Below are 13,726 nucleotides of genomic sequence, written 5' to 3' on the forward strand. Positions count from 1 at the left end.
GGTTCTCTTATCGTTTTGGGGGAGAGCGGGAAAAACGGCGCACCAAAACAATCCCTAAACCCACCCCGACTCTTTAAAACTGTTCCCTTAGCTTCCCCCACCCTCCTGAACCCCCCCAAAACTTTTTACAAGTACCTGGTGGTCCAGTGGGGGTCCCGGGAGCCATCTCCCGCTCTCGGGCCATCGGCTGCCACTAATCAAAATGGTGCCGATGGCCCTTTGCCCTTACCATGTGGCAGGGTATCTGTGCCATTGGCCAGCCCCTGTCACATGGTAGGAGCACTGGATGGCCCGTGCCATTTTTAAAGATGGCGCCAGCTGTCCATTACTCCTACCATGTGACAGGGCCTGGCCAATGGCACGGATACCCTGTCACATGGTAAGGGCAAAGGGCCATTGGTGCCATTTTTATTAGTGGCAGCCGACGGCCCCAAGAGCGGGAGATCGCTCCCGGGATTTCCACTGGACCACCACGTACTTGTAAAAAGTTTTGGGGGGGTTCGGGAGGGTGGAGAAAGCTAAGGGAACAGTTTTACAGGGTCAGGTGGGTTTTTTTGTTTATCGGCTCGGGCACAGCCGATAAACAAAACCGCGATCGGGCCGCACAAAAAAATTTAATGATGTGAATCGGAACCGGAACTGATTCCGGTTCCGATTCACATCTCTAACACTCACTCACATCTCTCCCTCTTCCATACACACATGCCCACTCACTTTCACACCCATGCTCACTTGTACTCAGCACTCTCCTGCTCACCTACATACACTCTCAGATCTCTTCTTCCTACACAAATACACACTCACTCACTCTCACAGACATGCTCATTAGGGATGTGAATCGTTTTTCAACGATTAAAATTATCATCCGATAATTTTAAAATCATCTTAAATCGTTAAAGAACACGATACAATAGGAATTCTAACGATTTATCGTTAAAAAATCGTTAATCGGGTTAGTGCGCACTAACCGGGAGTTAGTGTGCACTAACCATTGTTAGTGCGCACTAACAGAAAATGATACACATTGACACTTTTCAGGTCAGTTTAGGAATGAATATGTATTCCTATTGGCTGGCTGCCCTCTTATTTATTGATGTTACCAAGGTTCCCACTGAGGTGATGGTTGGGGGGATGGGAAATGGAAACGGTTGGTAGCTTGACAAAAAAAGTAATGTGATCAGTCAATGTGACTAGAACTTGTGCCCTTGTGATCTTCCTGTATGCAGTGCCGTATCCCTGAGACTGGGAGTGTTGTGATCTTCCTGCACACAGTGCCCTATCCCTGATACCAGGGGTGTTGTGATCTTCCTGCATGCAGTGCCCTATCCCTAATACCAGGAGTGTTGTGATCTTCCTGCACACGGTGCCCTAACCCTGATACCGGGAGTGTTGTGATCTTCCTGCACACAGTGCCCTATCCCTGATACAGGGAGTGTTGTGATCTTCCTGCACTCAGTGCCATATCCCTGATACTGGGAGTGTTGTGATCTTCCTGCATGCAGTGCCCTATCCCTAATACCAGGAGTGTTGTGATCTTCCTGCACACGGTGCCCTAACCCTGATAGAGGGAGTGTTGTGATCTTCCTGCACACAGTGCCCTATCCCTGATACAGGGAGTGTTGTGATCTTCCTGCACTCAGTGCCCTATCCCTGATAGAGGGAGTGTTGTGATCTTCCTGCACACAGTGCCCTATCCCTGATACAGGGAGTGTTGTGATCTTCCTGCATTCAGTGCCATATCCCTGATACTGGGAGTGTTGTGATCTTCCTGCATGCAGTGCCCTATCCCTAATACCAGGAGTGTTGTGATCTTCCTGCACACAGTGCCCTATCCCTGATACCGGGAGGTATGGCTACAGCTCTAGAAATGTTGTAAATCTCAAATAGCTCTGAAGCTTAAAGGCACAGCCTGAAGGTACAGGTACAGTTCAAAGTTTCAGTGACAATTTCCCATTTTACTGCCCCATTCCTTAGCTGACAAACATCTGCATGTGAACTTATACACCTGTACTGGGTAGGCTTACTGTCACATGGTCATGCCAAGACACAGCTGACACCACTGCCTCACCAGTTTCAGAGCCACTGCTGACTACATTTTACAACTGGGATCCAGATTTACAGGACATGTTGATCCAGTTCTGGTCTTACCCCCATGCATGTAAGTGTTGATAATAATCTTGGTTTTGCTCAGAAAATCTATAGGGAAATCAGATGAAATCGCAACATGTAATGGGTTCCAAACCAGGTCAGGATTTACCTGTCTTGAAAATAGAAGTCAATTGGCAATGCTATGGCTGACTTCAGAGTGCTCTAGTAGCAGGCCTTCCCTTACAGCCTTGGGTAATGTGCCACAATGTGCACAGGTCCTTTCAATCTAGCATTCCTCTTGGTGGTTGCATGCACCCATACATAAATGCACTCTACTACACCTGTTTATGCAATTTATAAATGATAATGTACAGAAGGTGAAGTTCTTGGCCGTCGTGATGTCATGTAGGTTCCGTTACCTTCTCAGGGAACCTATACCAGGATGCACGTCCGGCTCTGTGAAGGCAGGACTGGGAATCAGATGCTGTCCTGCCTTCATTTGTATTTTCTAATGTTCTCTGAGATGTCACAGTCACAATATAATTTCTAAGCACTCTTAGAGCTCCCACATCTCTCCTGAGCAATTGTTGATATCACAGAAGCCAATGGTAAGGTGTGTCTTAACCTCCTGGGTTCAACTCAGCTGCCACAGGTAGCCTTACTCAGATATGGAGATGTCAGGGTGCTACAAGGCCCTTGGCCGTTATGGCTCACTAACAGTCATGTGGTGCAGCTGTATGGACGTATGTATGTACCCAGAAAATATGCAGAGTATTTTGCTTTTAGCTATACAGTCCTGGTGCTGAGTACTCCTGTGCCAAACAACTTGCAGATAGTTCCATTTCCAATGTCACTCCACTAGTTTCCTGCTTGCAGGCCCTTACTAATCCACATGCCTGTCACAACTTGTGGGGAATCAGGAACAGCTACTGTCCTCTGGGCTGTGCCTCGTGTGGTGTAAGTGACTTTTACAGTTAGTGGTGAGCAGAGCAGGTGTGCTCCTACCCTCAGCTCCGTGTATAGCATTATGGCTAGAGAAAATGTTGTCAGCTGATGACTTAATAAGCCTACAAGCTGCCTCCGTATTAAACAGGACACATTGCTGAATGTATAGGCCTACTGCTCCCAGAGGTTGCCATGATGGCTGATGGCCTTTCTGTGTTGGTCTCTTGCCAGACATGCATTTAGTGCCACCTAAGCCCTTGAGGGGCCCATGTCAGTACCTCAGACAAAGTAGGTATCATATATGCCTCTGACAGATGTTTTTTATGTGGCCAGGTATAGATAATCAGTGCCGAGGAAGGTCTCAGACTACCTCATTAGCCAGTTAGGGACAAGCTGCCACAGACATCAATGTTGTTTGATGACAAACATTCCAGGAACATACGCATTGCCTAAGTGTAGGTGCACAAAATGCTGCAGGTCATCTGTACTCAATAGATAAGTGTCAGTGTGCGACTCGGTGAGTGACATGCTGTGTTACCTCTGTCAATCTCTGTTGCTGGGGGTGCAGTTGCACTCGGAAGTCCCTCTCTTGCCACAGCAATCCATACCCAGAGCAGGCAGTGTGTGTGCATTCATTTTGCACTCACAGCTTTTGAGTAGCGGGGATCGAGTGCTTACCCTCTTGAGAAGGGGCGCCTCTGAGAGTTGAGCATATGGGCTGCAGCATGAGTGGACTCATGCCTTGTACTCTAAAATTTCCCCTAGTACGCTCACAGTTTTTACTTATTGTATTTATTTATTGAGGTTTATAAATCGTCGTTCGGTTTCACCATCACAACGGTTTACAAAGTTTCGATGTTTAACAGAGTGTTCAAAACTACTTAGCATTGAGAGAGGGGCAGAGGTATCGTGTACATATTAGTTGACATTTGCGTGTCATGCATGCCGATCCCCCCCCCCTGTGCCGGACACTTTTCCACTTAATACTGGGAGTGGGCCTAATAGTCCAGTTATTAGGGGGTGTGCAGGCTACCCAGAGCTTAAGCTGTCACAGAGGCTTGCAAGTTTAGGGAGGGAGGAAGTGGGTGTTAAGAAGCTGTCCATGCTGGGAAGGCAGGAACATGGAGTGGCAAGGACCACCTAATGCCATCGCTGTTGGGCTGATGCAGATGAATGGTTTGCATGAAGAGGGTTTAGTGGCATGTAGGGAGGGAGCCAGTGCAGGGATGTGTGTGTGTGTGGGGAGGGGGGAGTTGATTTGCTTGGCAGTTGCCTAAGGCCTGACAGAAGTCCTATTTGAGAGACCCATTTTGCAGTCTCTAGTGTGCTTAGCCTCCTTTTCAGTTGCTCATATCATGTACCGTAGACATAGAAGCTGTCACCCTAGGGGACAGGATTTGCTTAGCACTTTAAGCGCTTCACTTATATACTAACCTACCTTTCCCTTGCACACCGCTGTGCACTTGGTAACTGTTGGAACAGAGTGTCAGCTGCTGTGTGACAACTAGGAAGGAGGAGTGAGGGAGTGGTGTCTTGTTCAGAATGCCCACAGGCGAAAAGCAGAGGGCCTAGAGGGCTGCTGGGACCAGGCAGACTTGCACAGACTGACTGCCATCCCTGTGCTGGCATGGCTTGTAGATATGTATAATACGTGTAAGGTAAGGATGACCTTACAGGTAGCATCCAGATCCCAAAAGCACTTTTTCAAACAAGTGGCCACTTTATTAGCGATAACCGCTGTTACGTGCCGAAGTGCCGGGCCTTGCAAAAGGGGCGGGCCGGGAGCGTGGTCTGGGCACGGAGGGCGTGGGTCGGGACAGCGCCATTACCCACTGTCCCAGGGAAGCACGCGTCAGCAGCCTGCTGGCCCGTGGAGATTACTTCTGTACCCGGGGAGCAGTAAGTAATAAAATAAAAAGATTAGGGATAGGTAGTGTTAGGTTAGGGGTCAGGGAAGAGAGGGGAAGAGGTAGGAAGGCTAGGGTTAGAGATGGGAAAGTTTCTTCCCAGTCTGCTACTTAATTGGAGCAGACTGGGAGAGAACTGGGGGAGGCCCAATTGCGTCACAGCGCCTATTTTGCTAAAATTCTTGTAATAAGTGTAGCATGGATTACAGGCGCTAGGTCGTTTTTTTTTTTACCGAGCTAAGGACATAGATTACAGCTGGAAAAAAAGAAGAGGATCTCACAATTGATATATGTTGCCTCATGGAAAAATTAGAATCCATAGTCACCCCTGTGCTGTAGTTGACATGTACTAACATCAACAATAACTAGCAGGGTGGGGTGGATTTAATTGAAGGCTTCCTAACCCATAATATCTCACACTTAAATTTTAATTAATATATGGTCATCCAGTCTTGGATAATAGGCGTGCACTTAATCTATCCAACATTTCTCAGTGTGCAACACCCAAATCAAAATAGATCTGGATGCATTTCCTGTTTCATGTAAACCGATATGATGTTTCCCAACGAATCTCACTCTAAAAAAAACCAACAAACCCTTAAATAAATAAATGTCATCCGCATACTTCTCACAAATCGTGAATCATTTCAATTTGATGCAATGCTTTACTGGGAGACAGTCAAGCCTATGTGCTGACCCGAACTGGCTTCCCATATAACTCGAAAAAACCAAAAAAAATTTTTTTAAGGAAGCCAGTTCGGGTCAGCACATAGGCTTGACTGTCTCCCAGTAAAGCATTGCATCGAATTGAAATGATTCACGATTTGTGAGCATTAAAAAATTGATAGATTTGATGTAAAAAGAATTTCTTAAGGGGGAATTGGATGTGAATTGATTACGGATAGTATAATTTCCCCAAAAAATATTTTTTGGTGCTTATTGTTAATTGGTATCCGCATACTTCTGACATTGCAATCCTGCTTGTCCATGCTTTGTATACAGATATTAAATAAGAGGAGTACAGAGCTCAAAGGTATCCCATATTGGAGCTCTCAGGGCCCTGATATGTTTGTCCCCACTGCTACCCATTGGGTCCTACCACCCCAGGAAGAATAAACATCCCATTCACATTCTGGAAAGAGCAGATTACTCATAGTTTATCCCACTAAAAAATAAGCACCAGTATGTACTTGTCAGAATTTAAATGTGTACATAAAGTTAAACTGCATTGCAAAAGGAAAAATCACTGGTAATGCTGTAAATCTTAGTTTGGAAAGGCTGAAGGTGTTTATATTGCTTCCTAATGCATGATTCAGAGGTAATTTTGCAACTGTCTACATTGGTGTAAAGTGTGCAGATATTTTTTACTGTCAGACTTTATCCTGATTTTTGAAGGGGAGGTACCCATGCAGTTTTCTTTCAAATATGATCCCATTAAAACTACCTACACATATTTACGCCTTCTAAGATATGCGCATAGTTTTTTTGAGGAAAAATATGCACGTATTTTTCAAAATATGCACGTAAGTACAAACCCTTCCCTAACAACTCTGATCATTGTGGGTAAAAGTACACACATACAGGCCATATGTTTGTTCTTGTACCTGCATGTCCAGCAGGCGGTTTTAAAAAAAAAAGCCCATTTCCATTTGTATGGAATGATTAAATGACCGATTCACCCAAATGAATTCATTAGATGAAAAAAATAAAGAGGTTGATACTCAAAAGCCATTTAGACTAGAGATGTGTGTAGAACCGGCAATCATGTCCGGTTTCGTTTTCGTAGAACTGCGGGAAATTTCGTTTCCACGGTTCTGACTGGTTTTTTTTTCGGCTGTCGTGATCCAAAAAAAACAAAACACCCCGATCCTTCAGATTTAATTAGTTACAATCTCCCACCCTCCCGACCCCCCAAAAACTTGCCTAAAGTCTCTGGTGGTCCAGCGGGGGTCCCGGGAGCGATCTCCCGCTCTCGGGCCATCAGCTGCCAGTAAACAAAATGGAGCCGTGGCCCTTTGCCCTTACCATGTGACAGGGGCTATCAGTGCCATTGGCCGGCCCCTGTCACATTGTAGGAGCAATGGATGGCCCGCACCATTTTTTAAAATGGTGCTGGCCGTCCATTGCTTCTACCATGTGACAGGGTCCGGCCAGTGGCACTGATAGCCTCTGTCACATGGTAAGGGTAAAGGGCCATCGGCGCCATTTTGATTAGTGGCAGCCGACAGCCCGAGAGGGGGACATTGCTCCCGGGACCCCCGCTGGACCACCAAGGACTTTAGGGCTGACCTAAAGTTGGCCGGATATACCTATCTCTCTAAACTTTAAGATAGCTGGGGATGTTCAGCGATGTGACCGCGCCACTGAATAATTAATTTAACTGAATAGCTATATCTGACTAATTTAACTAGCCGCTTTTCCTTTCAAAGTGAGACCTCATGTAATAAAATGCTTTCTCTCATGTTCCCTTTTTTCATAAACTTTGACATTGCAAAGACTGACCGGACTATAGTTTCCAGAAGTGCATGATACTAATGAGAATCTGATAACAGAAACCTGTTTTGGCAGTCAACACTGATTTTTTTTTTTTTTTTTGAGAAATTACTATAACGTTTCTATAGAGTTGCTTGAAGCAGTGTCCTGGAGAGCCAACAATCCTAGAACAGGGGAATCTACTTCCTTGCCTTTTTGTGGGGAAAGAAAGAGGAAGGGGAACTGGTCCATTTGGTGGTGACCCTTTAGTGTATGAAAAAATGGGGAGGGGCAACTGAACATGTTTAGAAAGGAAAGGTCATGGAAGAACTGGTTTGCTTGTATGTAGGAAAGGGAGGATCTTACCCAAATTATTATTATATTAATTTTGTCAGTGTGACAGAGATTTTCATCTACTTTAGGGAAAGGGTATCCAACTAATTATTGATAACAATTACGTTTTTCTCAACAGCTACCTGGGAGGATCTGCCCCTCCAGACAACACGTGGAAGGGAAACCTCAATGTATCTTACAACATTGGTCCAGGGTTCTTGGAGAATTTCTCTTCAAGGTTGGTTAGAACAATTGCTGTAGTTGCTCATAAATTGGTGTCTAAAATACTGACTTAATTTATTCAAAAAACCACTAGATCTTGTGCTCAATAGTCATGATTTTTTTCCTCTCCAGTTTCCGATTTGTACACTGAACAGATGTGGACTGGAAGTGACAGGCCTGCCTTTTACATTGCACAGACCTGAATTGATCTTTTTCACTTTTACAGCTTTTTTATGCTAGCTTAAATGCTTAAACTTGCCAAAAAGACAATAGTTTTACTGATTAGTAACTAGCAGGTTTTTGTTTTTTTTAATCATTCACCATATTAAAGGAACTCGAGAGAAGGTCCTTCAGTTCAACTTTATGGTGTGCCCCTCATAAACTGTATTTCCTTGTCCCTAAATGTAAAGGTCAAAAGAGGACAAATGTGCCTCGAATGCACATTGTCAGCTGGAATTCTAGAGAGACCACAAAGGGTTTTGGATGTGTGTGGCTGGCAGCAGGAACTGTCCAGCAATTTTTCATGCCGTTTATTATTTGCTATGTGACTTCTGCAGCAGGGTTTGTTCAAAATGACTGCATTTTTTTGCGCTCTGTTCCCTTGTTAAAGCTGTGAGATGTGTTGCTGATGCTGACAAATGTATACAGTAGTATTGTGCGATAACACGTCCAAATACATTATCGCATGTTCACAGGCTGTAATCATGATTAAGTGAGAGCCTTGATTTAGGGTTTTCATGGCTTTATCCATTTTAACAGCTTAGTGATTACAGCATAACCCACAGAGGACCCCTCGCTCTGCTTCCACAACATGAAAGATGGATGATGAGTAGTCTGGCGGACAGATAATTAGGCTGTGAATCAGGAAGAGTCCTGGGGCTTGGGCTCAGCACACAGCTTTACTACTGGCTTTCTGTGTAACCATGGCCGGGCCAGTTTAACCCCTCTTTTGAATGTTTGCTTTAATCTTGCTTTCCTTATTAATAAAATCAGAGCGACTGTAAATGGCAACAGGCAGCCTATTTTGGTTTCAAATGAAAGGGCTTATTTACTAACCAGTGAGAAGACAAAACATTCCCGCACTGCTTTACTTTGAGTTATTTAACATGGGATTTATTAAACTGCCTTGCCCACAGTTTAGTAAATCCCATGGTAAATTTACTTGTGTTTCTGCGGCCAGGAAACATGCGTTCCCGGCTGTGGCAGTGGGCAGTAGTGGCTCCCTCTATCCCAGGTACAGCTACCTAAAGGAGTCACAGGCCCCTAATTAAATTCCCTCTGGGGCATCAAGACTATTTCCCCCCCCCCTCCTCCCTGGCATCAAGCCCTGCCCCCTGTGACTCAGCTGCACCTCTGTCAACAATAGCCATCCCCAACCCTATGTAATGTTAACCAAAGCCCTCCCACCCCTTCGCCGTAGGATTACTCCTCATCTTCCCATCACAGATCCCTCAGCTCCTTCTAAGATGTGCAAAGGAGGCTCCTGCCCTACCAGAGTTTCAGAGTGGCGCCTGCTTAGCCGCAGGGCAAAGGAGAGCCTGAGGTCAGCTGATGCCTTTTTAAAAATTTGGCACCAGTGGAACAGGAGTGACTGGAGATTGTTTCTTCCCCCTTTGCACTTGGGGCTATCTTAGGGTTAGCTGGGGGGGGGGGGGGGAAACCTGGGGGCAGAGAGGTTGCTTAACATTATATTGGGTGGAGGGAGGCCTTTGGTTTCCAGAGGCAGGGTTATATCTCGGGGAGCTTGATCATGGAGATGGGAGGAATATATTCTTGATGCCACAGGTGGGAAGAGGGGGCATCTCATGGCCACCGGGATTCTTTTGTAGCAGGCCAGGGAGAGAGTGGTGGGACATTTAATAGAGGCTCATGGTCCCTTTAAGAAGCCAGTTCAGGGAGCATCAGCAGGAATCATAGCCTGGCAAAGAGCACGGGAGAAAGTTAGCTACTCCTTTTGAGGTGTAGCTAACGTTCCTGGAATATTGCAGCGTTGTTCTGTTTCCATAGTAAAGAGGTGCCTTGCATGTGTTTGCATGTGACGCCGTTCTTTACTGTTATACTTATGTTGCAGCTGATTCATTACAGCACTAAGCTGTGCAGTCATCGAATTGTGTGTGTAAATTGGCAAACAGAGCACATCATCATGATTTTGCAGATTTGTAAATAGGTCCCTTAAACTTTTCTTAACAATCTCTCTCTCGTAAGAGTGCAAAAGTTTGAGTGTGTGTGGCTGTACTTTCATAAATGTGAGCTGTATTTTAATTTATCATTTATTGCCTTGCTAGCTGGCTCATTTTTTTGAACCTTTTACAAGATACGTTTATAGCCTTTAGCATGCGTCTCTTAGACCCTGAAGATACCAGAAGGGTACTGCCCATGCTCCATAAGCCCTACACAGAGAGGCTTAAGGAATTCAAAGTGTGGCTGGAAGGAGGAATTTGATGATGGTAACATATTGGAACTAGCGTCCAGCTCCTTTGACAGCTAGGCTGGTATTTTACGCTATCAGCATTGTTGTCAGAACAATGCTGGATGCACCAGGAGTTGGATGCTAGTTCTGCTCTGCCGGCAGTGTTAAGGGGATTGGGGTGATCTGAGTGGGGCAAGAGAGTTAGGGTAGGAGCAATGGATAAAAGGGTCAGGTGCCCTTCTTGCTGCTGGTCAGTGAAGACTATGTTTATTGAATTTTGGGAGGGAGGGAGCAGGTGACAGGTTTTTGGGCCTATAAGTCTGCAACATGAACTTAAATTTTGGAGGGCCTCGGAGAAAGGTTTCAGCTGAAGGGGCCAGCATTGATTTCAGTTGGATGGGAGATAAGGTTGGAAGGCTCGCTAGCCTTTTTTTTTTTTTTTTTCTAACGCTGCTTAATTGACTATTTTTGGAATATAGCCGTTAAAAGGATGATTTATCAAGCCGTGTTAGTGCTCTAACACACATTAAACAGTCTATATTGTGCGATAGAGCACTATCGAGGTGAAATCGTGTGATATACGCGATATCGTGCATGGCCCCACCCTGATGCACTCTCCTTTTCAATTAACTTATTTGCAAGCAATTTGCATGCCTGAATAATGCAAATGCATGCAAATAAGGTCATTATTAGGTAATTTGATGTCAATATTTTATTGCGGCCAACCGAGAAAGTAGTCAACCGCGATAAAATAACTTTTACAAAAGAGGTAAGTGTGACGTGAGAGCCCTGGGAAACCAATGCGGGTCCTGAGGCTCTAGTGTTACATTTAAAAGGCTCAGGACATTTTTTTAAAACACCATGGCTAAAAAAAAAAAAAAGAAAGGTTGAGTGGGGATCAGAGCTCACCCCCTGGCTCAAAGCAGCCCTGAATTCTCCAAGTGAAAAAAAAAGGTTAAAATTCACGTGCGGCAATGGCCCCCCCCATCCCCTCCAAAGTTTAAAATCAAAGTAATTGGGAGTTCAGGGGTAACCCCCCCACCCCAATTGACACCAAAACCCATTGGAGTATAGTATACCCCCAAGAATCCTCCTTCCCCTCACAAAGGTGTGAAGTGAAATAATTGGTGGCTCAGGGCTCCCAGCACTCCTCTGGACCCCCAATTACCACCCACCATCACTTCAATCCCCCACCGTACCCTCTGAGCCTTTGAAAATCATCAAAGGTCTCTCATTGGGGCTGGGGTGCACCCTAGCACCCTGCCCGGTTGACACCATTTTTCAAATTGGCGCGAATCTGACCTTGCCCCAGCCATGTGGCTGGGCCAAGCTCCAGGAATTAGACCTCAGCCACTTGGCCTGGGTCCAATCCCCAGCCCCAATGAAGGACCTTCAATGATTTTCCAAGTTTGGGGGCATGCGGGGGGGGGATCGGAGGGATGGGTAGGCATGCATGGAGAGATCCAGGTGGTGCAGTGGGGCCTCTTAGCCACCAATTATTTCACTTCTCACCTTTGAGGAGTTGGGAGATGGGACACTATATCCCAACAAGTTTTGGTGTAGGTTAGGGTGGTGGATGGGGACCCCCGAACTCCCAAATACTTTGATTTTAAACTTTGGAGGGAAGAGGGTGGGGGAGCCATTGGCACACATGAATTTTACACTTTTTCTTTCACTTGTAGAAGACCGGGCTCCACAAGTGGCAGCCCCGGGTTGAGCTGGGGGTCAACGCTTAGCTTTGCTCAACCTTTTTTTTTATTAGCCTCAGCATTTTTTTTTAGGTTGAGGTCCTTATGGTGATGGCTGGTTCTTGAGGTTGGGGCCACCATCGCTCTCTATGTTCTATTTTCCTGCGGTATTTGACCGCAAGACAAAAGAATGTGTCACAGAGCTACAACCATTTTTCGGAGGAGAGACCCCAGTATCATGGCAATCCCCCCCCCCCCCCCCGATAGTGGAACCCTTCCATGAAAAAACATCTAGGCTTAATGCCTCTAGACCAAAGTTAATTATTGTGGAACATGTTCTCAGATAACTAACTCTGGCACATGGCTAGAGATAGCTGAATAATTTATTTGGCTAATTCCATATATCAGAATTAGCCAAATAAGTTTTTTGATTATCTCAACTCTTTCGTGGAACACCCCATGATCTTCAAATCTTGGCAGTTATTTGGATAAATGCCTTTGAATATCGACCTCTAAGTGGTTAAAATAAAAGGGAAAATAGTAATAACATCAGAAAGTTAAAATTACAGGCGCAAACAGGACAATAACAAGGACAATTCTCTGGTTCTGGTGCTGGTCCATATTGTCCCTGGTCAGATTAATTTGTGGCCTGGTTGTAGGATACATATTTTACCCCATACTTGCTGTCTCTCCTGTTTCCTGCTCATTCTTTTGTGGCAAATCTTTAATTTTGTCAACTTTGGGAAATATACATCTCTGATCTCTTTGCATTTTGCACGGTAGAGGAGGAAATACATTTTTTTGTTGCTATTTCTCTATTGTTGCATTACATACAAAAATGCTGAAGTACTAATTCACAGTCTTTACCATGGGTTAGCAGCCATTATGCACAGTTTAGCTTTGGATACAAATGAGCTAATTTGCATCCATGGTAAGACTTCATATGCATTCCTAACCATGGCAATGTGCGGAATATTTTGCAAGCAGATGACCCCTCCAGGTCTACCGTGGTTTAAAGTGGTCACATGGCCCATGAATGACTCTTCTAAAGTAAAAGACTCTTCCTGCTGGGCTAGTAGTTCCTCCTACCTGCAGCCCTGACTCAAGCTCTTCAGGGAGGCCAAAAAGTCCTGTAGAAGCCCTGCCCTCTTTGTGGCCTTCAAAAAAAATGTTTGCCAAAAAAAAAAAAGTCCTCCTGGTGTGTCTCCATTCTCTAGCTTACCCATTAGCTGTGGGTGGGAGGGTGCTCCTTACTGGGACAAAAACAATGCCCACTTGGCTCCTGCCCCTTCAGCTGCCATTTTCAAAATGACATCAGTGATTGACTGGCTCACCCCATTGACTTTCTTGCTATGAATAAGAACATAAGAAATGTCATACTGGGTCTAAACAAAGGCCCATCAAGCCTAGCATCCTGTCTTCAGCAGTGGCCAATCTAGGTCACGAGCACCTAGCAAGATCCCAAAGAATAGATCCAATCCAATCTTGCTAATAACCAGGGATAATCAGTGACTTTCAAGTCTACATGGTAAATAAGAACATAAGAACATGCCATACTGGGTCAGACAAAGGGTCCATCAAGCCCAGCATCCTGTTTCCAACAGTGGCCAATCCAGGCCACAAGTACCTGTCAAGTACCCAAACACTAAGTAGATCCTGTG

At 45.2% G+C, this 13,726-nt stretch overlaps 1 protein-coding gene across 1 annotated transcript in view; it reads left to right on the top strand.

The window, feature by feature from the left end:
• Positions 1-13,726, top strand: part of LOC115091935 (N-acetylated-alpha-linked acidic dipeptidase 2-like) — a 224,425-nt gene that overhangs the window by 82,796 nt on the left and 127,903 nt on the right. Inside the window, 1 exon segment of the mRNA XM_029602298.1 lies at positions 7,885-7,983. Within this exon segment, the coding sequence (XP_029458158.1) occupies positions 7,885-7,983 (99 nt within the window).

Source organism: Rhinatrema bivittatum, chromosome 5 (genome assembly GCF_901001135.1).
Source record: "Rhinatrema bivittatum chromosome 5, aRhiBiv1.1, whole genome shotgun sequence".
Lineage (NCBI taxonomy): Eukaryota > Metazoa > Chordata > Amphibia > Gymnophiona > Rhinatrematidae > Rhinatrema > Rhinatrema bivittatum.